Here is a 25833-nt window from a genome sequence, read left to right on the forward strand (position 1 = left end):
ATCTTAATATTATTAGAACGCACGCAATTTACAGGCAAAATATATTAATGATGGTAGTCAGCGGTAGATGACGGTAGTAGCGGTTCTGTGTAGTTAGTGAATTCAATGGTTGAGAAAGAAAGTCGTACAGTAGAGAGTACCCTCCCTCTATGAGTCCTTGGAGGTGTCACAGTGTCACTTAATAATTATCCAACAGAAGAAAAAATGGCATAAGCCAAGAACTGTGGATTTTTAGGTATAGTGCTTAATGGCTGAAGAGAATGGGAGCTGGGTTGGGCTTAACAGTTTGCTAGCTTAAACTTTTCAATCTTTTCATATGAAAAGCGAAAATACATTCATTGCATAAAAAGCAAGAAGAAAAATTGGTACCTACAAATTTTGATTAAGTTATGATTAACAATGACATATCTAACTGTAAGCAGGCATACTGGAATTTCGGAACTGACATGAACTGACAAGGCATACTGGAATTTCGGAAGGAAAGGTGTTAAAAGTTCATGTTTAAATAAATTTTATTTCAAAGCATCGTGTTTATCATGTTTAACGAAATTATTTTCTTACAAGCGTTTGAAAATAGCATGAAAATTTTCTGCAAAATTAAAGAACCTGCATAAAATACGTGGGTGGTCTGAAAAGTTCTAGGCCTATCAATGAAAAAAACGAATTTATAATTTCAAACTTATTTTTTCAACATAATCTCACTTAAGACTAATACATTTATTCCAACGATGCCCCAGCGCATTATCTCCTCTCTGTAGTGGTTCTCAGTAAGATCTGCACAATACCCATCTGCAATCACATCTTGATTTGAAGAAAAGCGCTGACCAGTGAGAAAGAGTTTGTTTTGGGAAGAGATAGAAGTCACAGGGAGCCAAATCTGGGGAATAGGGTGGATGTTCCAACAATTCATAGTGCAGATCCCTTAATTTTCCCATTGCCAAAACACCTTTGTGGGCAGGTGCATTGGCCTGTTGATTTTTTCTACTGCAAACTGGGTCTTTTCTCACGAATTTTTTTCGTCGTCTGGTTAAAAGATCGGAATAATATTCCCCAGTTATTGTTTTACCCTTTTCAAGATAATTAATAAACAAAATGCCTTTAGCATCCCAAAACACCGATGCCATGCTTTCTTGCTGATGGTACAGCCTTTCTTCTTTGGCGCTGAACAACCGGCTTCTGTCCAGTTTGGATTCTGGTGTGTAATGGTGAATCCAAGTCTCATCCATGGTAATAAATCGATACAAAATCAATTTTATTCTTGTTAAAACGATTCAAGCAGTGTTCAGATTTTCATGTGAGTGCATTTTTGATCTGCTTGTGAGCATGCGTGGCACACGTCTTGGGCAAAACTTTTTCATTTGCAATTCTTCATGCAAAATATATCCTACACGTTCTTTTGAAATGCCTAGTCTCAGCAACTTCACAGTTTGACTCGCCAGTCATCCAATACCATATCGTGCACTTGATCAATGATTTCTGGTGTTACACTTTTTTGGACGTCCTTCATGTGGATCATCTTCGAGGCTGGTACGGCCAAGTTTAAACTCGGCAGCCCGTTTCGTAATTGTCGAAAACGAAAGAGAAGAGTGCCCATAAACTTTTATGATCTTCGAATTAATTTCTTTTGGCGTTAAACCTTCTTATACAAAGAATTTTATAACTGCACGATACTCATTCTTATCGCGCGTTCTGACAGCTGTATAAAACAGGCTAACTAGATAGAATGACTTGCAGTGACATGGATGCTTATGACAGATGTACCAACTCAGAAAAAAAGATCTTGCGTTTTTTTTGAGTTGCTAACTGCAGTCGTTAATAATGAAAATTAAAGAAAATATTCATTATTAATCTACTTAATATCTATTTAATTTTCATTAACAATCTACACAAGTTAATATTTAACTGTGTAATTTGTCAGGTGATATTTTTGTATGCTCCCTGCAGCTACAAATTCGATACCAAACTCTTCGGTACACTAGTTGCATAATGATGATAATAAAAAATCAGCTACGACCTTTTATATTCCAGTATAGGGAGTAGGAGAGGCCGTTTTTAGCTCTAACTTTTCGAAGCTTGAGTGGGCAGTTCAATCTCCACTGGTAGCCAATCAGGGATAGCTGGCCCAAGGCTATCACTAATTTAATTGGCATGAAGAGACAGTTAACAAGTGTTGCCATCTCATGGTCAACATATTTTTAATGTCTGAAAATATTGCAGGTTCGACAGTCAATTTTCTTGAGTTTACAGGACGAAAAACCCGACATTTTTCCATTACATTACACATCAGGTGTTACTTTAGTTATTAGTAAGTAAAGTAATTATTCTAACATGTGTGTTGTCTCGATAAATTCTTCACTACGAATGCTGACCACCATGCAAACTTAAAAGAATTTCCCTTAGTAAATCCATGTTGCTCATGATAAGTAGATTCACTGTCAACCCATTTCCGAATGCAAGCTCTGACCAATTTTTCCAAAATCTTCATCACTTCTCCTGGGATAGTAACTGGTCAATAGTTTGATACATTGGTCTTTGCACCACCCTTGTGCAATGGGTGGTGCAAAGACCAATGTAGAAAACCCAATGTATTGACCATACATTCTTTCCATTCCTGAGGAATCTTCCCTGTTCTGAGACAGAACAGGGAAGATTTTGATCAAAGGAATGAGCACTTCAGCTGAACACTCTTTTGGCACCCATGCTGATATCCCAGCATTCCCTATTGCTAAATTCTTATTCAGTTTGTGCAACAGCTCTAAGCTTCTTCATCCAGTGAAGAGGCTGCAGTGAGGTCAATGTTGCATACACCAAATTGATAGCATTTAACAAAATGGGCACTTATTAGTTGAACAACCTCTTCTGCATCTGTTACCCTCACGACATCTGCATTTAAACAAGTTTTTCTTTCATATCCATTCTTTCTTTCGCTTGCAGCATATCAACATAATTCTTGTGGGTTGTCTTTAGTTTGCAAAGGCAGTTTTTTTTTCATACTCAGCTTTCCATACAACAGTTGCGACTATTCTAGCCTACTGCTTATAATTTTCATAACAGACATCCATGTGCACACTGGATTCCTTCTGCAGCATGCTCTTCTTTCAAATCGCTTCTTTAATAAGATTACACATCCATTTGACTCCTATCCTATTTATTCTTCAAACTCTCAGGATACATTGATATTTCATCATTTTTTAAATGCTTCCCATTCGGCAACATCTTTAACTGAAACACCCTCTGACACTATAATCAAATCTAACACTTTGACCTTGAATTCCTTCTGTCACACGTTGCTTGAGGAAGTTGTCTCACAACAGCTCAATAACTTCATTTTCATTCTTCTCGTGAGATTTTACTGGTGGAAGGAATGAAAGATGAATGTGAATAGCAGGTTCAGTGAGTGTGCAGTTCGACTGTAAAAGGATGTTGGGCAGCTGTAGCATAAGTTCACGTAGATCTGGCAGAAATGGGAGACATAATAGATGCTGGTTCTTCTGAACGATGGCCATGGAAATAAATGTAGAAGAGACACAATGCAGAAACTGAATCATCTATGGGAAAGTGGGTGAAGAAAGTCAGCAAGAGAAGTGTCATTTATCAATTGGACTGCCCTTTTCTTAACAGCATCAAGAATTTTAGGGTGATGTTAGGCACACCACCCCATACATGAGAACAGTATTCTAGTGTTGGTCAGATTTGGGATTTATAAAGAGTGAGTAATTGTTTCAGCAGAGAAGTACCATCTTGATTGGAAAAGGATGGCAAGATTTTTGGAAGCTGATGATGCTATAGAAGTGATATGAGTTTGCTACGAAAGGTTTAGAATAAATCAATCGAAAATAGAGATTTGGTCTTGACTGTTGAGCTAAGCATTATCAGTGATTTGTCTGTTTTTACAGGAAATGAAGCCAATCTGCATTTTGAAAGCACTATAGTTCACTAGGTTGCTTTCACAGATACTGTGGAGATCAATCAGTGTTCATGGCATTTATTATAGATGATCTTCAAGCTTGAGCACTGCAAGGCTCGTAATATGATAGGATGATCAGTGTGATATCAGCAAACCTATAAAGAGGATATGCAGTCAATAATCAAATCTAACTCTTTGACCTTGAATTCCTTCAGTCACATGTTGCTTGAGGAAGTTGTCTCACAACAGCTCAATAACTTAATTTTTATTCTTCTTCTTTATTATTTATATTTATATAATTCAGTTAGGGAGTGGGTGAAATGACACAGCCCTGATGGACACCATTACAAGGAAAGTCTGAGGAAAGAATACCATCCACCATTATATGTAAGGATCCATCCGAGAGAAAAATGGCAATCCATTTACACAAAAGAATAAAGGCAGTCCAAATGATGGTAACTTGTTGAGAAGCTCTTGATACCAGACCCTATCAAAAGTCTTGGAGATGTCAAGAGCAACTGCACAGGTTTTCCCGTCTTTCCATGGAATGGGTCCAAATTTAGAAGTATATCATCATCTTCATAAAATAAAGAACTGAGAGTAACGTTTCCAATTTTGATATCAGGTTTAATACTACTTTCCTTTATAACGTGATCCATAGAGATGATGAATAACAGTGGAGATAGTGTACATCCTTGTCTCACACCTGATTTAACATCAGGTGTGAGACAAGGATGTACACTTTTTTCCCACCACAATTTTTCTTTGCTAATTCTCAAGTATACTTGCATAGATTACACCAGGAATAATTATAATTATTATTACAGCTCATCTTCCTCTCTCTCTCTCTCCTTAACCTAATTGTTGGTCATGTAACAATGCTAATTATTCCTTTACTAGCATTGTAAATAATTACAATCTAGTAAAGGAATAATTAGATAACAAGATAGTTTACAAATGTCTTCCTTATCTGGTAAGTGTTTTATTAGATTGTGTGTGTGTGTGCGTGCATGCGTATGTGTGTGTGCGTGTTCACAAGACCTGTTTGACTGGTAGCAGAGTTTTCAGGAGTCAAAACCCTGCCATCTCCATGAGACCAGATAAGTCACCTTCAGCTGAAGGTGACTGATAAAAATCTTTGTCATAGACAGGATTCGAACCCAGATCTTTCTTAACTTAAGGGCTTTGTTTATACTGACTGAAATATGGAGGCTCCATTATTATTAGTAGTAGTATTAGCAAGTGACATCTGTACACCAATTATTATGGGATAAATTTTACTCTGATTTGGTATTTGAAACCATTCCAGTTTTTTTTTCAGGGCTACAAAGGGATAAAATGTCAAAATTGCATATTGCAATAACTCTCTGATAGTGAGAATTTGTGAAATGCACAAGAAGCTGTCTACATGATTCAATTTCAGTTCCAAATGGATCACTTTTATTAGATTACTTTATTTATTATTTTATTTTGGTAAAGAAATTTCGAAATGATAATTCCACTCTGGCAGGATGAAATTTAATAGTTAAGGTCTATATTAAAAATTTGTCAGTTTTGAATTCATTGTGACCACTACTGTTCAATCTCATAGCACATTCAAGAACATGTAAGCAGCAGATAATCTGAAGCAAAAATAGCTAGGACAACAACAAAATATACAGACGTAATGAAAGGCTTAGTTAGGTGGTGGTGATCATACCATGAAGCAGTGGTAGGAATAAACACCACAGGAACAAAAATAATTTATTAAGCTGCTAATATTTTGCTGTTTTCCATCAGCACTTGCAGAGTGCACAGTTATAAAAACACAAAACATTCCACTAGGTAGTGCAGCAAATATAATTATGTTCTTCAAGGTAGATGTGAAAAAATTTACCAGTCTGTCCAAAATAGGCTACTGCAAGTAGTGCTTCACGTGCACACAAATGAAGTTGGTCTTTCCGAGAATGAATGAAAGTTGCTAGTTATATGGATGGTTTGAAAGTGGAATGAAAATCATATTTATGATGAACTCCAGCTATCTTTATGGGTGGGGGATGGAATAGTTTTGTGTGTCATGTGTTCTGAAGATGTGAGGTGGAAATCAGCAACTTAATTTTTTTTGCTCTAAATTAGAAATGCTTTGGAAAAACACCACAGGAAATGGATCAAAAACCTATAAAACTTAGAGGAATGCTGTTGACAGAAACATCTGGTAACGAAAGGAATTATATTGGAATGCACTAATACAATTAAATGGTATATGGTAAAACACAACAACACTGTAAAATTTCATTACAAGACAGAAACCTAGATCGTTTTACAAATTATTGCAATTTTAACAAGTTTATGCAATGTCATGCTGGAGTTGGGAGGGGAGGTCAACTGTTTAAACAAGGCCCTGCTATTTTCATCAGGATCCAGGATGAACAGTGAAAACTCATTCTCAGCACTAGTGAAAAATGTGCACCATCAACATAAGAAATATCACAAAAAAAATTGGAACTTGAAGAATTGGAGAAACATTGTGTCCACATAATAATAGTTATTTTTCCTTGATTTTCCTTGATGGACCTGTGGTTTCAGTCAGGATTTCTCCATGACTGCAGGTCATAAAGAGTCCAGCTATTCCTGTCTTGGGCCTTTCTTCTCCATTTTCTTCCAACTTTCTTAATCATTGGGTCTTCCCACCTTAAGGCTGGTCTTCCAGGTTTCCTTTTGGTATCTCTTGAATACCAGTTTGTAACTCTGACTGTCCATCTGTTGTCTCTCATTCTGGAGAGATGTCCTGCCCATCTTCTTTTGCTGTTGTAGATTGTTTTTATTATATCTGTGAGTCCAGACTTCTTCCTGATTTCTGTGCGTCTTACGTGGTCTATTCTGTTTATATTGCATATTCTTCTTTCTATTGCACGTCGAGTTGTTATTAAGCTTTCTTCTTCTTTTAAAGTTGTGTTCCATGTTTCACTGCCATAAGTTAATGCTGGTAAGATGTGACTATTCAAAAGATGGGCTCTTATGTCTATATCTATGTTTTGGTTGGTAAGTGATTTTATTTTGTTGAAGGCTATCCAAGCAGCTCTTTTTCTCCTTACTATTTCATTTGATATATCATTATTCATTTTTATGGACTGGCTGAGGTAGATGTAATCTTCAACTTTTTTGATGGTGTGAGATTCTAGAGTGATTGTATGATCTTTACAGTATTTGTTTTTCATCCATCTTGTTTTGTCAGGGTGTATTTCCAATCCAATTTTTTGGCAGTTTTGGCTTATGTTATTCAGCATTGATTCTAAGAGTTTGGGTGAGTGAGATATTAATACCATATCATCGGCAAATAATAGGATATTTAATATTTCACCATCAATGTTTATTCCATCTTTCATGTTAATTTTTCGAATGCTGTCCAGAGTAAATGTGAAGAGATTAGGTGATAAGACATCACCCTGACATACTCCTCTACTTAAGTTAATTTTAATTGGGTGATTGAAAAGGGTGATATTTGTTGTGCTTTCTTTGTAGATATCTTTTATGAGTTGGATGTATGCTTTTTCTACACCTTGTTCTATTAAAACTTGGAATACTGTGTTATGCTCTACAGTGTCAAATGCCTTTTTAAAATCTATAAAAAGAAGACAAAGTGGGATCTGGTATTCTCTGCATCTTTCTGTTAGCTGAGTAATAGTTTGAATGTGATCTATTGTTGAAAAGCCTTTTTTGAAACCAGCCTGTTCTTAGCAGCTATTTTCATTGATGGAGGTTTGTATTCAGTAAAATATATTTTATATGTGTGTGCTAGACAGACAGATAGGTCTGTAGTTACTGATATCTTCTTTATTACCTTTTTCATGCAGAATTATGGTCTTTGATGTTTTCCATTCAGTAGGTACTTTCCTTAATTGTATATATCAGGTAAACCTTTCTGCTAGAGCTTTAAAGAGTATTTGTCCACCCATTTTTAATTCATCAGATTTTATACCGTCAATTCCTGGTGATCGGTCATTTTTCATATGGTGGATAGCCACTTTTATTTCTTCAGGTAGGACAGATGGTATTTCCAGATTTTCCAAATTTTCGTCTGGTACTGGAGCTGTGATTACTTGTTTAGATGAGTAAAGGTTCTCATGAAACGATTTTACTATTTTTTTAATTTCACCTCTGTTTGTGTCTGTTTCCTTGATTGTCTATGAAGGCTGATGGTAGTGGTTGCTTTAGATTTATTTCTTTTTCTACTTTTTTTTAGGCTACTGCGGAGCCTAGCTGCTTCTGCCAACTTTGGTGTTCTATATATGTTATAGTCGTCTTTGATATTCTGCCTCAGTTGTTTACAAATAATTTTATATTCTAGACGATCTTTTCCTGTATCTATCAGTATTCTTCTTTTCTTCAATAGTTCTATTGTTCTTGCTGATAGGCATTTCATATGAGGTTCTTTCTTTCTTTGCAGTTCATTAATTTATTGTTAAAGTTTGTTAAATCTTCGTCGATGTCATTTTTTAATTTCCAGTCGGTTTCTTCCATCTTTTTTTTTCTAAATTCTTCTGGGTTTATCTGTTTTGAGCGTTTTGTATGGTTGGATTGTGCTCGTATGCGTTCTTCATTTTTTTTAATGTATTTTGAGAGTGGCTCTTATTGGACGGTGGCCTGAATGAATGTCGCAGTAAGTTTTCCCAATGACTTCGACATTTTTTATTATTCTTTTGCAATCTGTTAGGATGAAATCAATTTCATTTCTTGTCTCTCCATTTGGAGATTGCCAAGTCCATCTTTTTCCATTTCTCTTTTTAAAGAAACTATTCATAATGTACAGCCTTTCTGCTTCTACAAAAATATTATAGTTATTACAAAAACTAATACTATAATATGTCAGATTCTTCTAAATAATAACTACAGATGTTACATTCAGGCAATAATGATCAGGGAATGGAAAAATATCAAGTAGAGTCATGTGAAAATTTGAAAATGTGGAATTTTCAGATGGGAGAAAGGCTAATTCTTGGGGATGATCTAAACAGCAGAGCAGAAGATGAACAGAAATGTTTGGAAAATTTGGAGAAAAAGGCAAAACTAATAATAATAGTAAGCACCTGATATATTTCTATTCAGGACACTACTCATTACAATTTCTGGTGCATTTCTTTCCATATGTATAAATTCATAGCAACAAATGTTACCAAATGTGTCACTGTTGATAATGATATCTTCACTACTTTGGCAAGAAGATAAATATCATAAACATCCCAAGTGGGATGGCCTCCGTGACTTCTATGTTCCATCCATTAGTTAGATTACTGTCTTCAGCCTTCGAACCTAAGCATATGCACACATCGAACACATTACTGAAGTAACATAAGCTGCAATTATTAAGAAATAAGCACACTGCATGCACATTTACAAAAAAATTTATTTTCCACCACTGAACTGTAATGGCAGATTCCAATGTTAATAAAGAAGACCAACTAAATCTCCATTAAACGGTTTGAATCTTGTAAAACTTCATTAGTGAGCTTGGCTACAAAAATGAGAAATTTAGTGATTAGAGAAAATATGTATAAAAATTAAATTAAGTAATAAATTAATTATATAATTAAGAATAAGAGCATATTGATTTTAAATTATGACTAGGCAAGATTAAATTTTAAAACAAATATATCCAAAGGTGATCTAAAATTTATTTGAATTTTAACACTTTACAAAATTGCAACCAAAAAATATCAACTCATCTTATGAGTTCTTCTAGTTTGCTAGAGTTAATTCTCTCAACTCTAGCAAAGATCGTGCTGGAAGTTATGGTTATCAGGATCTGGCCTGTTTGCTGGATGAAAGAGGAAGCTCCAAAGAATGTTTTTTTTTTTTTTATTTTTTTTGCATCTAAATGGTGTGGTCTGGTCCAGTGTTACATATAACAGCATGCAATCTCTAGTTGATGAGAACAAAAGTAAAAAGCTTTGTTTTCTTAAGAAAAATTATTTATATCCAGAGTCAGGATATAAATAATTTTGTATACCCATGGGTGGGCTAGGTGTGGAAGAGGATCTTTGGAAGAACTGAGTAGGTGTCTGAATTTTGTTTAAAGGTGGTTTTGGGGTTTAAAGGTGGTTTTGAGGTTGTATTTGTGTAGTATTCTGAAATGTTCCAAAAAAATTGACAGAACACTACACAAATACAACATCAAAACCACCTTTAAACCCCCGACAAAATTAAGACACCTACTCAGTTCTTCCAAAGATCCTCTTCCACACCTAGCCTACCCAGGGGTATACAAAATACAATGCACATGTAACCTACCATACATAGGGGAAACAGGGTGAACCATCCCAATTAGGAAGGACGAACACAAACGACACATTAAATACCTCCATTTTGGAAAAACCGGCCTTTTTGACCATGCACTACAAACATACCACAGAATTGATTGGAAAAATACCAAGTCCCCACCGCACCAAAACCTGGTTCAAGAGGAAATGTAAAGCATGTGAAATGCTCCAACATGATCCAAATCTGAACAAAAATGATAGCCTAACCATTCCAAGAATATGGAAGACCCATTTGCAACTTTTATAGCAACCAGAACATGCCAAAGAAAAATCTCACTACAAGACTTGGTGAAGTGTTTTTCCCCCCCCCCCCCCCCCCCCTTAACATTCAATCGCAACTTGAACTGTACAAGTCCTGAAGAAAATTTTAGTATAACTATCTGAACTGTACAAATTCAGAAGAATCTTAGTACATGAGGACTTTAGCAGAGTTTATATTTATTATTTTTTTAAAAAAATATTTATTTTATTTTATTTAATTATCACTAGAGGCCAGGCTAAGAAAAAGATTAATTAACAGCATAGATTTAATTTATCTTTATTGAGGTCATCATCATCATCAGAAGGATACACATGTATCCTTCTGATGATGATGACCTCAATACAGGGGTCGAAACATCAAGTATTATTTTATTAATAATTAGTAAAATAATAATTTCAACACCTATGTTTTGTGTCCCTAAATTTGTAAATATGAGACTGAAATATATGAGAAATATTCATATTACAAGATTTTGAATTTTCTTCCATAGATGATATAAAAAATCACCTGCCTAAACAATGACTGGTTTTTCTGTATAAAGTTTGATATATATTTGATGACTGAACTAGAGGAGAAATAAGAATAAAAACTATCCATTATGTAAAAAGTAATATTCAGCACCAGCAGTGCAATTTTTTTTCTCTTCTGGACAATATGCAACAGTACAGCACACCATCAACAGTGATCTGTGATATACAGATGCAGTACATTTAGAAATTTGTAATATTGAGTCATTTTTACATGCTTACTTAGCATTTAAATAAGCTTAGTTATTTAATTAGCTAATTTTTTAGGCATCTAATAGAAATTTTAAAATTATCATATGCATTTTACTTATTTTTTTGTATACTTTTACAATAAATTTATGCTTAATAAACTGTGTGCAATATACTTAATTTGCTATTCTTATTCTGACAATATACGATATAAGGAACAATAACTGATTTAATGAGCCATACACAGTTTCACCATGCTTAGACATGTACTTAGACATGCATGGCTTAATCTTTGAGACAAGCATATGACTACTGGCAGGATCAACGAGGTAGTAATCGATCAACGAATGCAACATGGCATCGCCATGGGTTGCTTGGTTTCGACTGCATTGCAGCTGGGGCGCTCCATCTCGCGAAGCACCACGGTACTCTACATCGCAGGCACCAAATTCATTCTGACCTCGTACCGAGAAGCGGTTTGCCTCGACCGTATCCCGTGCGGATCAACCACATGGGAATCGGCTTTGACTTCATTAGAAATCTCGGCACTCAGTCACAGAAGCAGCAAACTCATTGATTCAAAATGTAATTCCAGAAGCCGCTCACTTGCACCGAACGTTGCGACAGGAGTATTAAAATATATAGTAAAACATCAGTGAATAATTTTTTTTGTTTTCTTTTCATATGGTTTTTGTTTTTAATCTTTTCTGCTACCAAACAATGAGTATCAGCACCTACTATTTTTTTTTTTATTTTATTGTTTTTTTTTTTACAAAAAAGCACTGAGAACTAGTATATTAAATAATTGCAAGATATACTCAAAGTAGTGTTTTTATTAAATTAAAAAAAGTTGTAGAAAATATATTTACTGTTTGCAATTGTTTTCTTTTGATGTTTTTGTAGACAATACATATATGGTATATCATTAAAACAGAAATATCACTTGATCATATATATACTTGACCTATTAATAATATTATTATCATAAAATATGAGCATATTAAAATTATTAATTATTAATAGTAAACATTAAATTAATATTAAAAATAACATACATTACATAAATGGATTGGTTTCTGCAACCAATCCATTTATGTAATGTATGATTTTTTTAAAAAGGAAATGTTATACATATATAAACTAAATAAGAAAACATTACTTTTGAGATATTTTCTATACCATGAAGATAGTTTACAAATCTTACTTTTACATGAAAATTCTACCAAAATAAACTTGAAGCTGATATGCTATATATTCAGCACTGATCAATGCAGAGAAGATGTTATATGTGCTCAAGTCCACAGATGCAGCATACATACAAACTATAGTCCAGTATGAATGTGTTAATACAATTAAGGCTAACAGTTTTCCAAATGTTTGGAACAGAAAGGCAATCACAACAATTTAGGCTAATGAAGTAATGCTTTAGCACTTTCTCTGAATAAACATTCAAATTTACAAATTCAGTATTCAGGATAATACTGTGCATAAGTTCAGTATTATCCTATGGCTAGTGTCGTCAATTCAATGTTGAGCCAAAGCAGATTCATGAGGTCTGGTAAGCTCTGGTAAGCTTTGACCCAAACAAGACATTTTACAGGAACTTGGTAAACACCAGACAGCAGAAATGTTGTAACTCTGTATTTTGAAAAAGGTAAGAGACTGTTGAAAGCAGCAGTGAGTTTCAGTTTCTTTGAGATCTTAAGCCATAAATTCAGAAACACCTTTGATATAGCAAATAAGAATTCTGCAGTCTTCTTTTTTCCTTGAGGATATTGAATGAAACTGTCAATAATTCTTGGGTTATATCCATTTAATAGGCTATCTGATTGATACTGTCCAGTTCATGTTCAAGGGATACTTCTGAAGAGCAAATTTATGCACTCTAAATTTGCTCTTCAGATAACCAATGCTAATGTCATTCTATCAGTAATAGTTAGGTGTATCTCACACATTTGGATTTGGGAAGCATTATAACTTATTAAAGAACACTATTTCTGGGCAAGTCATTAGCCTCTATATACAAGTGGCCCAGTTGTGAGATACTTCATGCACAAACATTGTTTTCTTACACTTGGATAAAGGATTAAATCAAGAGTACAATTTCTCATCATCATCATCAAATTCCTGACATTTACCCTCAAGGGGTGTACAGGATATGATAGTACTACATGAAAAATTTACATCATTACTAACTTCCTATCTACAATTTTCCATCAAATCAATCTGTTACCTGTCAAGATCCAACATTGTCAGATCTTATATTTTTATCTTCTAAAGCACTTTTTTGCCATATCAATCAACCTGTATCTTGGTCTTCCTCTGGGTCTTTTTCTCTGCCAACTGGGCAGAGAACACTTGTTTTGCTAATCTTTCCTCTCTCATTCTGTTTAAGTGACCATACCACTGAGATTAGCTCTGCTAACACATTCCTGGATGCTAACAATGTCAAGTTCTTTCCTAATATCCTCATTTTTAATATGATATTGCCATTGATGCCATCTGTTCACACCCCAATCTTTCTCGGGACTCTCATATCTGTGGTCTCTAGTCTTTGGTCAAATGTTTTATTCCTAACCCAGCGCTCAGATCCATAAGTTAAAATTGGTTTGAACACTGCCTTGTATGCAGCTAATAATAGTTGCAAAGATTGTCTTACTTGGCTTTCTAGCAATGCCACACAATGCATGAATGTGAGTGGTTGTGTATGTGTTGCATTACACTGCATTGTGGTCTGAGCTGCCTAGAGGGCAGAAAACATTAACAGTGAAGAGTTCAAAGTGGTTGTTAGGAAAGCAGGATGAAAGTTAGAGAAAGAATGAGGTAGGGTGATTTTTTAGCCAAAGGCAGTCAAAATTGGGAGATTCCAGTTTGGATACTCTCTAGAATGGTATACTGGAGCAAGTAAATGCACAGACCCCACGGCTGAGGTGAAAGGAGTCAAAGAATGTGGAGGAAAGCAGACAATAATTTGAGGAGGTTGAGATTTGAGTTTCCAGGATAATTAGATAAGGTTTTGCAGACTGGAGGAAGAAGTGAACATCATTAAGGTTAGAACTGAAACCATGTATTTTGTTGAAACAGATCTAGAAAGTTTCTGTGAAGTTTGGGTATTTGCAGTTTAATTTTCTCACTAGAGTCGCTTCTTTATAACTGATTGTCCATGCTTTGTCTTCAATTTGACATTTCGCTTCCAATTCTTGTCACAATTAACTCATTTTATTTGCGCTGCATGTAGGTCAGATCTGGCCAGGCTCATATATGATACAGGACTGGCGCCTTCCAACTTTAGGCATAATAATGATGATCATTCTGATAAATGCAGAGCTATTCATTAAGACCATCTTCCAACCATAACAGAACTTGTAAATCCTGTCAGGAATTATGTGATTCTTTTTCTTTTTCATTCTTAGGGTGAACCATTGTAGGATATAAATAAACAAATCCACTACCACCTTTTATTCTTCCATAGGGAGTAGGTGAGGTGTTTTAGCCCTATATAATTTTGAAGAAGACTGAGAAATCAGGTCACTCTCCATCAGTAGCCAATCAGAGATAGCTGGCCCAAGATTATCGCTAATTGCTCGTATAAACAGCATCTAGTGAAAAGATGGCTGACAAGTGCTGTCATCTTGTGGTCCCTAACACAATATATTTATTATAATAAATATATATATATATTGTGAAATACTGTGGGTCCTATGGTAGATTTCCTTTAGTTAATAGGATATAAAAAAAAAAAAAACACATGCTCATGTTTGAGATCGACTCTCAAACCAGTCAAAGTAAGGGTTAGAAAAAGTTCCTCTGGTCTACCTGTATTAAAATTCATATAATCCTGCAAATTAAAAAAAAAAAAGAATTTAAAGTCAAGAAGTTTATTATAACATGGTATTATTTTATAAAGTTGTTAACTAAAAATACTCTTTTTTTGTTTGCTTTTGTACATCACAAGCAAGATATTCTGATATGTAATTTTTAATTGACTTTATTGCTTTCCAGTTCATTTCTATATGAACCTGACAACCATGTTTCTATTCAGTCTTAGCTGACTAAATCCTAGAATAATTACAATAAACATGACACTTATCTCTTTTTTTTTTAAAGAGATTTTCTTTCTCAGTGTTCCATTTCTAACTTTTCTTCTAATTTCAGTTCAATCTGCATATATTGAAGATTAAGAGTTTGTGGATAGCAAATACCAAATCCCCACATTGTTTATTTAGGATTCTCAGTGTGAAGGAAGAGTATTATGGAGGGATGTGGACATAAGAAACAGATGGAGAATATACTTTGAGGGACTTTTGAATGAGGAAAATGCAAGGACTCACAGAGAAGATGGGCAGCCTTCTGAGGGGATGGTGCAGAACATCAGTAGAGTTGAAGTGACGGAGGCCATGAAGAGGATGAGGAATGGAAAATCGGAGGGCCATGACAGGATTCCAGTGGAGGCATGGAAGGCACTGGGGGAAGAGGGAATTGACCTGCTGTGGGATCTGTTCATGAAAGTTTGCCAACAGGAAAATATACCAGAGGAATGGAGGGAGAGTACTCTTGTCCCCATCTACAAGGGTAAAAGGGATGCACAAGACTGTAAAAATTACAGAGGAATAAAGTTGATGTCCCACACAATGAAAATCCTAGAAAGGGTTCTTGATGGAAGATTGAGGAAGGAGGTGGAGATTGCAAAGGAACAATTTGGCTTCATGCCTGGTAGATCAACAACAGATGCTATCTTTGGGTTACGGCAGATGATGGAAAAGTTTTGAGAGAAACAACGGGAGCTACATCTGGCATTTATTGATCTGGAGAAAGCATACAATAGAGTGCCAAGGCAAGAAGTCTGGAGGTGTCTAAGGGAGAAGAAGGTTCCGGAGAAATATGTCAGGTTGGTGCGGGAGATGTACAGAAATGTGAAGACAAGTGAGTGTTCAGACCCTATCTGGGACAGACAGAAAGTTTTCAAGTAACAGTTGGCTTGCATCAAGGGTCAGCATTAAGTCCATTTCTGTTTAACATTGTGATGGAGGTGGTGACGGAGGAGGTGCGAGAAGATGCACCTTACAATGTTGTATGCAGATGACATCTTGCTGTGTGCAGATTCAAGAGAAGAAGCGGGAACTAAACTGGAAAGATGGAGAAAAGTACTGGAAGAGAGAGGTATGAGACCGAGCAGAAGTAAGACAGAGTATATGTGTTGCACAGTGCGCAGTGGCCAGGAGACAGATCTGGAGCTGGAAGGAAATGTCATCAGGAAGGTGAGGGGCTTTAGATATTTAGGTTCAACAGTGGAAGAAGATGGAGGAGCTGAGAAGGAAGTGGGATGCAGGATACAAGTGGGTTGGAGGAACTGGAGGGAGATGGCTGGAGTGTTATGCATTAAGAGGGTGCCGATCTGAAAGGCAAAATCTATAGCACAGTAGTGAGGCCAGCTATGACGTATGCTATAGAAACTGTGGCCCTGAGGAAAAATAACATCAGCAGGATGAGAATGCTTAGGTGGATGTGCGGTGTGACCAGAAAGGATCATCTGAGAAATGACTATGTAAGGGGAACAGTGAACGTTACGAACTTAGGAGCGAAGATACAGGAGGCAAGGTTGAGATGGTTTGGTCATGTGATGAGGAGGGAGGACGAATATGTGGGAAGAAGGGTCATGCAGATGGATGTGCAAGGAAGGAGGAAGCGTGGGTGGCCAAAGAAGAGATGGAGGGAGCTGGTAGAAGAGGACTTCAGGATGAAGAACTGGATGTGGTGACAGCCCAAGACAGGAGGATGTGGAGGAGACTCATCATCAACAGTGACCCCACTTAAGTGGAAAAAAGCTGCAGAAGAAGTGTGAAGGGTGATTTGAAGATGCTGATAGGGTTGTAGTTATTTAGTAGAGTTTGCTGACCCCTTCATAAAGTAAACAACGGAAAGTAAATTCATTCAAAAGTAACAAAACTCTCCATATCATTTTAGCAGCGAATTCAATCAAGCTTGTTGTGACTTTCATATAGAAAGTGAATTAAGTTATTGAAGTATTTTGGATGAAGATATGTTGTACTCAGTATTCTGTGATTTAGGATGCAGGAGAAATTCATTTATGTTGGTTGCTGTTACACAGAAAGAAGCAGTTTATGTTAATTTTTGTGAACTGAGAGAATAACAGTAGGAAGTATCTTGCTTCTGTAGGAAGCCAGATACTGAAGTTTCAGAATTCTGTCCAGAAAAGATAAATATTATTTGTATAACTGAGAGGAGACCTCCACATAACCTTTAAAGGAATGCGGAGAACAGACCAGGGCTTCTGACCTAATGTCCAATCCTCACCTTTTCGTGGTGCACCCAAGTAGAAGCCCAACAGACCGTTGGGCTTCTACTTGGATACTGAACGAACAAGGATGGGCTGGCAATTTGGGATTTAGCCGACCAAATTGTATTCTTATTGGTTAAACCAAAATAAAAATGATGGTACGACATGACAAAATTTCATGCCGGCTGGGGCGTCACCCGGTTAAACAAGGCCCCCTTTGTTTTCGTCAGGGAACCAGGGCGAACAGCGAAAAGTCAGCTACTGGAACAAATCTGAAAACAAACCCCAACTCAATATCACCAGAGTTAAAGATCGGTACTATCAAAATAAGAAGCCTGAATGGCAAAGAAATGGAGCTAGCTGATGAATTAGATAAGTAACAGATCGACATAATAGGGATGACTGAAATAAAAAAGAAAAAAACTGGAGATCTTTCCGAGCAATAAATACAAAATGTTATAATCAAGGAAAAGAAGGAGTAGCCATAGTATTCAACACAAAATACGAGGCTAATCTTCTTGAATGGCAGTCAGTCTCAAGTAGAGTAATGTGGGCAAATATGAGAATGGGGAACTGGACAATGAGACTTATTTGTGCCTATGGTTCCACAGAAGGTTCTACTAAAGTAGAAGTGGAGGAATTTTTTGAGGCTCTAGAGAAAGCTACTGACACAATGAAAAAGGAAAAGTTGGTCCTTGTTGGGGATCTAAATAGCAGAGTAGGAAATGATTGTGAGACATACAAAAATATTTTGGGAAAATTTGGAGAAAAGAGCAAAGCTAATAATAATGGCAAATATCTGTTGGATTTCTGCTCAGGACATGGACTGGTTATTACTAACACCATGTTCCAACATAAAAATGTGCACAAATTCACATGGAGAGAAGAGGCAAGGAATAAGAAAAGTCTCATTAACTATGTTATTGTTGATAGTGATGTTTTCTCCATGGTGCAGGACACCAGAGTGTACAGAGGATTTGAAATTGGAAGTGATCACTATTTAGTCTTGAGCAGGATAAAATTGAATTTCATATTGAAAAGAATGATATGTAAGAAAGTTTTAAAGCGAGTAAAAGTTGAGCAGCTCTCAGATGTGAACCGTAGACTAAAATACACAAAGATTATTGAGAAAAAATGAAAGAGTTTGAGAACAGGAATCAAACCTTGTAGATTCGGTGGCAAACTCTGAAGAAAACATTGATTGATTCTGCAAGAAAAGCATGTGGTGAGGTTGTCTGCAAGGATTGCCACTGAATCTCCAAGGTTTGATTCCTGTTGGACACAAGAAGTTAAAGAGGCAGTGAAGGAAAAGAAGAAAGCATATGAAAAGTTCCTGTCAAATAAGTCAGCTTGTGCTCTTAGAGAATATAGAGACAAATGCAAGAATGCTAAACACTGTGTAAAACTAGCTAAACAAAGGTCATGGGAGGACTTTGGCAAGAATATAGAAAATAAATATCAAGAAGGTGGCAAAATATTCTGGAGGTTGTTGAAGAAGCTTAGGAATGGAAGAAAGAGTGTTGTAAAAGGAGTTAGAGATGATAAAGGTGACATAAAAATGGGAGAAAAAGATATCCTTGAAGTATGAAGTAATTACTTTGAAAAACTGCTAAATGAAACAAATAGTGATGACAGCACAGTGGTAAAAAACACTGACCAGGCATGCAGTCAGGAATACATATCCATACTTGAAGTAGAAAAAGCCATCAAAGGCTTGAAATGTGGAAAGGCAGCAGGAGTAGATGATATTCGACCAGAAATGCTGAAGTATGGTGGTATAAGAGTCTTACAGTGGCTGCACTGCATAGCTTAGAAAGCCTGCACAGAAGGACGAACTCCCGATGATTGGAGCAGAGCTCTCATAACATCCCCATGTATAAAAAGGGAAATAAAACTGAATGTGAGAATTACAGAGGTATTTTCCTACTGAGTGTTCCTGGCAAGATCTATGCAAGTATACTTGAGAAACGTTTGAGAAGAATTGTGGAAGAAAAGCTTGGTGAAGAACAAGCTGGATTCAGGCCAAATAGAGGCTGTCAGGATCAGATCTTCACTTTACGACAAATAGTCGAGAAAGCATGGGAATATAACAGAGATCTGTATTTAAGTTTTGTCGATTTGGAAAAGGCATACGACAAGGTGCCAAGAGAGAAGCTATTCAATACGCTACAGTTATATGGTGTCAATGGGGTATTATATCAAGCAATACTTAGTCTTTATTCTTTATTTGAGTTGTAAGTCAGCAGTTAGAATTGAAGGAAGTACAGGAAGATGGTTTAATGTTGAATCTGGTGTGAGACAAGGATGTACATTATCCCCTCTGTTATTCATTAACTATATGGATCATATTATGAAGGAAAGTGGTATTAAACATGATATCAAAATTGGAGATGTTAATGTTAGCTCTTTGCTTTATGCAGATGATGTTATACTTCTAAATAAATCCGCTACAAGTCTGCAAGATTCTCTGACTAAATTGAATAGCTGTTGCAATAGATATGGTAGGAAGGTCAGCAATAAAAAGACAAAGACAATGAAAATAGGCAGAATCATTGAAAATGTCAACTGTGTCATGAATGGAGAACCTGTGGAACAAGTAAAACATTTCAGCTACTTAGGCACGATTTTTAGTGAAGATGGTAAATTAAATATAGAAATAGACAACAGAATCAGCAAAGCTGGTATGGTGGGAAGTCAATTGAATAAATTCATATGGAATAAGAAAGAAATTAGTCGGAACACTAAATTAGCTGTATACAAGACAGTGTTCAAATCAGTTTTAACTTATGGATCTGAGAACTGGGTCAGAAGTAAAACACTTGACCAAAGACTAGAGACCACAGATATGAGAGTGCTGAGAAAGATTAAAGGGGTGAACAGATGGCATCAATGACAATATGATATTAAAAATGAGGTTATTAGGAAAGAACTTGACATTGTCAGCATCCAGGAATGCGTTAGTAGAGCTAATCTCAGGTGGTATGGTCACTTAAACAGAATGGGCGAAGAAAAATTAGCAAAACAAGTGTTCTCTGCCAGGTGTTGGCAGCGAAACGACCCAGAGGAAGACCAAGATATAGGTGGATTGATACGGTACAAAGTGCCTTAGACAATAGAAATATAAGATCTGATAATTTTGGAGTCTTGACAAGTAACAGACTGATTTGGAGGAAAATTGTAGATAGGAAGTTAGTAATGATGTAATTTTTTTCATGTAGTACTATCATATCCTGTACACCCTTTGAGGGTACATGGCAGGAATTTGATGACGATGATGATGAGGAGGAGGATTCACTGTACAAAAAGTGAGCATACCTGCTCCCCAACCAAACCCATGCCCATGATGAGTTGAAATCCCACCAGGGCATGGATGTTTGTGATTAATCATTAAGTGGGTTATGAATTTCATCTTCCAGTCATTCTTGAAGCCATTGTCCTGCTTATTGAAAGCCTGAAGTGTCTTGATAAAATTCCATGTTTGATCTCTAGAACAGAGTTTCCAGATTATGTAGAAAATAAAATAAAGCACAAAAACATATATAGTTAATACAAGCAATTCAATAACAAAGTTTTGAATTTTTCTTGTAAGAAAATAAGACAGGCTACTTTAAAAAAGTGCACATTGATAAACTATGATTTAATGTACATTTCTACTGCAACTTCTCAGTTTTCGTGAGTTGGAATACTTTTTTGCGATAAATGCCTCACACCACCGCAAATAACAAATCCCCTTATTTATTGACACTTTGATTAAGAAATGTATAAGAAGAGCCACAACAACAAAATTCTGTTGAAAATATAACTGCACAGGAAATTTACATAACTTTCATTAAAGGAAATCTGCATAACTTTCATTAAAGGCAATGGTGCAATTATTTGATAAAATCACTTCAGCTTGCTGAATTACAAACAGTAAAAGTAAATGATAATTTTTCTTGTCATTAGTGCATGCACGAGCAAAGGAGCTGTATGCTACTAAATTTCATACCTTTAAAGTGCCACTTATAAAGTATTATTTGATTTATATCTTTCCAACTTTGTGCAATGTATTTTTCAGAAATACTTAAAAAATAATGAAAAAAAGTATTAAAATTTTAGAGGAAATAAATGAAATATTCAGATAAAACTTACTAAGAGCTACAACATCTTGTTGATGTCCAACAATGCAATCTTTTAATTCACACTGCCTTTCAATATGAGCACTGCTACAAATAATACTCCCTTGAATAATACTCCTGCATGAAATAAAAGCTAAAATCAAGATAAACAATTTCACAGCTGTACATTCCAAATCAAGATTTAATTTAAAAATGCATCGACATCCCCCCCCCCCCCCAATTTATTAGTAGTATCATTTGTGGAAAATTAGGATCCATCATTCAAATTTATGCAAGTAATCAGGAATATTTAGGACTGAAATCCAGATTAAAACATTTCTAGATTAAAAAAAATAATAATAAATAAAGATGACTGGTTTGATACCTCAATACAATGTAATTTAGTATGTTCTGGTCTGGGAGCTACAATAATTCTAATGCTTTATCTCCTCCTGCATTTCCAGCAACCTAATACTCATATATTACGAGTATTAGGTTATTACTTTTTAGACTTAAGTGCTGGGGTTTAATACTGTGTTTGTCATAATTTTATCCAATGTAATCCCCACATCAATTAAATGTATTCCTAAAAAGCATAAACTTTAGAAATAGTGCAGTGAAAATGCACTATCTACTTTAAGAGATGATATCGAATTAATTTTACTATAGTGAATTTCCTTAAATAGTGGTATGGAAGTTAGGCCAACTACAGTTTGTAATAGTTAGTGAGTTCACTCTATCAATGTCATGGTAATCAGATCTACTATATTTGCCAAGCTTCAATAAGGTCACTTCTTATATTTCTCCATCTACAGCTCAGCATTTTTTGTGAAACAAAAAAAAAACAAACTGTTTTTCAAATATTTCTCCTTCTGTATAAATAACTATATCACTTAACTCAGTTCACACTCATAACATTAAAATCCTTTCTCTGTTTTTAACATAGTTCTCCCAATGAAGATATATGTTCACTCCCCTAATTTCTCTAAGAACTGTGTTTTATATGATCTCTAGCCTCGAAAGCTATTTTATTTATTGTCATCGTTTCCTGAGAGTACAGTGTGATACAATTATGTTTACTTTATTATCAGCTCCATCAGCAATATAGTACCAAGCTAATCCGTTATTTGTCAGTTTTTTGTTCACATTTTAATTTTATAAATCACTATTAATCATGTCAATACATTAGATCTTGTTTTTCTTGCCAAGATGTATTTGCTTTGATAACCTTTCTTCTCCCATTCTGATTAAATGACCATATGTCATCTGGCACTATCTCTAATCACGGTTTTGAATATTAATAATCTCAAGTTCCTTTCTGATTTCTTCATTTCTAATGACTCAGCCACTGAAGCCATCTGTCAATTCCCAATTTTCTATAGAACTCTATTATCTGTGGTCTCTAGTCTTTGATGTAATGTTTTATTTCTAACTCTTTAGATCCATAAGTTAAAATTGTTTGAACATGGTTTTGCTAATTGTGTTTTTAATAACTTCTCTCTTATTCTATACAAATATTTATATAAATATCACTACTGACAATATAAATGCATTGAGAACCATTTTATCCCTCATCTAATTCACAAATCCACATGCTAAAACTAGTTTTAGCATGTGGATTTGTGAAAGGGAAGCACTGTGAAAGGGAAGTGTTACATCTTAGATGAGAGAGTAGCCCTGTCTAATACATAAACAAACTGGCTAATGAAATTAACCACTCAGAATGGTACTCTATAAAATTTATTATATTTTGTGAAATATTAAAAACAGCTACTCAAAACAAATTATTTATCACACTAAAGGTTTTAATTAAAACAGTTATAATGATGATTATAGTTGTTTTTAAATTAAACAAAATCTACTTGTATTTAATACACATGTAGATTTTATCAGGACAAACACATAAATATCATTCAAGTAAAAATGAAACATTTTAAAAACAATAACTAAATTGGAAATTAGTTGGCAGATCCCAAAGAAAATATTGATTTTTTTTAAAGTCAGAGAGGCATGTGGTGAAGTTGTCTGCAAGGATATATATATATATATATATATATAAAATCAGAACTCTAAGGTGGGCTCAGCAAGTTAAAACGGCAGTCACAGAAAGAGTATACCAAAAGTTCCTGGCAAGTAAATCAGCATGTGCTCTGGAAGAATACAGAGAAAAATGTAAGAAAGTGTAGCACTGCATAAAAATTACTGAAGAAGTCATAGAGAAACTTGGTTAAGAACATACAAAATCAGAAATGTGACAAAATATTATGGAGGCTATTGAAAAACCTTAGAAACAGGGGTAAGAGAGCTCTAAAAGGAAATAATATCTGATAACAGTGGTATCCTGAAAGATAACATATGAATTTGGAGGAAAACTGTTAATAAGAAGTTAGTAATGGCATAATCCTTTCATGTAGTACTATCATAATATCCCATATTTTCCTGATGATATAATTTCTCATAATTTCCTGATGATAAAGATGACATGAAAACTGAATCTAACATATTCTAGATATCTGGAATAATTACTTTGAAAGATTGCTAAATGAAAGAAACAGTGACAGCAGAGTGGTAGAAAATATTCATGAGGAAGCACAACACAATGAGGCAGAAAAAAGCTATCAAAAACCTGAAATGTTGAAAGGCAGCTAGAATAAATGATATTCAACAAGAAATGCTTGATGTAGAACAAAGGTTTTACAGTGGCTACACTGTTGTAAGTTTTTCCACTTGGTTATACTATAAATTATGATATCCCATAATGCATAAATTAAATTATGGTATCCCAAAGCACATATCCTTACAGATATGTATAATACTCTACACTATGATCTCCCCAGGACCTTTTGAATGGGCAAACCGCCTGGCTGGTTTTACTGACTGCCCGGCTAATTAATGTTGTGAATTTACATGGCTAAATAATGAGCAAGAATGGAAAAATAATTTAAGACATTTTTTAATTAATAGTGATGAGAAATCACGAATATCTAGACCAGAGAGTCTAGATATTCGTGAGACCAGCTCAATTTATTGCATTGCAAGCCAATCTCGAGAGCTTCGGATATTCACTTTGATGCACACTAATCCGTACACAGAAGAAGACACAAATCGGAATCTTGAATACAACAGTATCGGTTGCAAAGAAGATCCTTTACAAAAGGGACATAATTTTGATGTTTGAAAGAAATAAATTGTGAAAATTGAGCGAATTCGAATCGAAGGCAAAAAATCAATGTTAAAAATCTACCTTTTCTTTCTTAATAATGGTTTTTGTCCGAAGATCGTGAATCAAGTATTTGATATTTTATTTTGTAAAAGAAAATAGGCCTACGCATCAAATATAGTTGTGATCTCGGGGAATTCTCAAAAAAACTCTCAAGGACTATGACGTCAGTCTCGAGTGATACCAATTCCCGTTCCTAGTGATTAATACTTATAAATAGTAAAATTGTGACATAACGCACGTTATATGTCTCGGGTATTACTGTCAGTGCACAATTCAGACATATGAATCTTTGAATACATATGAATACAATGATATTTTGTATTTATTAAATTATCCCATAATGAGTAAAAAGTCAAGTCAGAAAACCACACTCTTAGGTTATTTCAAGAAAGATGAAACCGATAAGCATAGTAGTGAAGACACCAAACCAACAACAGAATTGTCGATTTCTGCAGAGTCTCTTTCAAATGTAAAACTTGTGTCTAAACACTGCTTATCGAGTATTAACAGTGAGTGGTTTAAAAAATTCCATTGGTTAGTGGTGAAAGATAATGGAATGATGTGTTCCACATGTATGAAATATGGAAAGAGATGACAAATAAGGAAGTGACTTGGGTAACTATGCCATGCACAAGACTTTGAAAAGAAAGCTTGGTTGACCATGAACAAAGCAAGTTATGCACTGATTCTTGTTCAGATATAATTGAAAAATGTATACTAGAAGAAACTGGAATAGGGCAAATTGAAAAATTGAAATAGAAAAATCAATTTCAATTTTGAATAACTTGCAGAGAGATGCTTTTCTGGGAGCTTTAAGATCTATGTATTGGTTAGCGAAAAATGAGTTACCACATACTACGTTATTTGAAAAATTGCTTGAGCATTGCAAGGCTATGGGCTGTTCCTACTTAGACCATCTTATCATTGGTAAAAATGCACATTATACCTCAGAAAGAATAATGCAAGAGTTGATTGATATTTTAGCATCATAAATTAGATCTGAAATACTGAAAAATATACATTCTGCAGATTAT

At 35.1% G+C, this 25833-nt stretch overlaps 1 protein-coding gene across 7 annotated transcripts in view; it reads right to left on the bottom strand.

The window, feature by feature from the left end:
• Window positions 1-9272: 9272 nt before the first annotated feature.
• eIF2Bgamma (eukaryotic translation initiation factor 2B subunit gamma) overlaps window positions 9273-25833 on the bottom strand; it is a 234200-nt gene continuing 217639 nt past the window's right edge. For all 7 annotated transcript variants that reach the window (XM_090410369.1, XM_090410364.1, XM_090410365.1 and 4 more), the window contains 2 exons: window positions 21611-21714; window positions 9273-9398 (listed from right to left, as the gene is read on the bottom strand). In XM_090410369.1, the coding sequence (XP_090266495.1) occupies window positions 9346-9398; window positions 21611-21714 (157 nt within the window). In that variant the 3' untranslated portion in view covers window positions 9273-9345. The remainder of the gene's footprint in view (window positions 9399-21610; window positions 21715-25833) is intronic.

Source organism: Typopeltis vanoorti, chromosome 20, assembly GCF_054136105.1.
Source record: "Typopeltis vanoorti isolate ZY-2024b chromosome 20, IOZ_Tvanoo_1.0, whole genome shotgun sequence".
In the NCBI taxonomy this organism is placed as follows: Eukaryota; Metazoa; Arthropoda; class Arachnida; order Uropygi; family Thelyphonidae; genus Typopeltis; species Typopeltis vanoorti.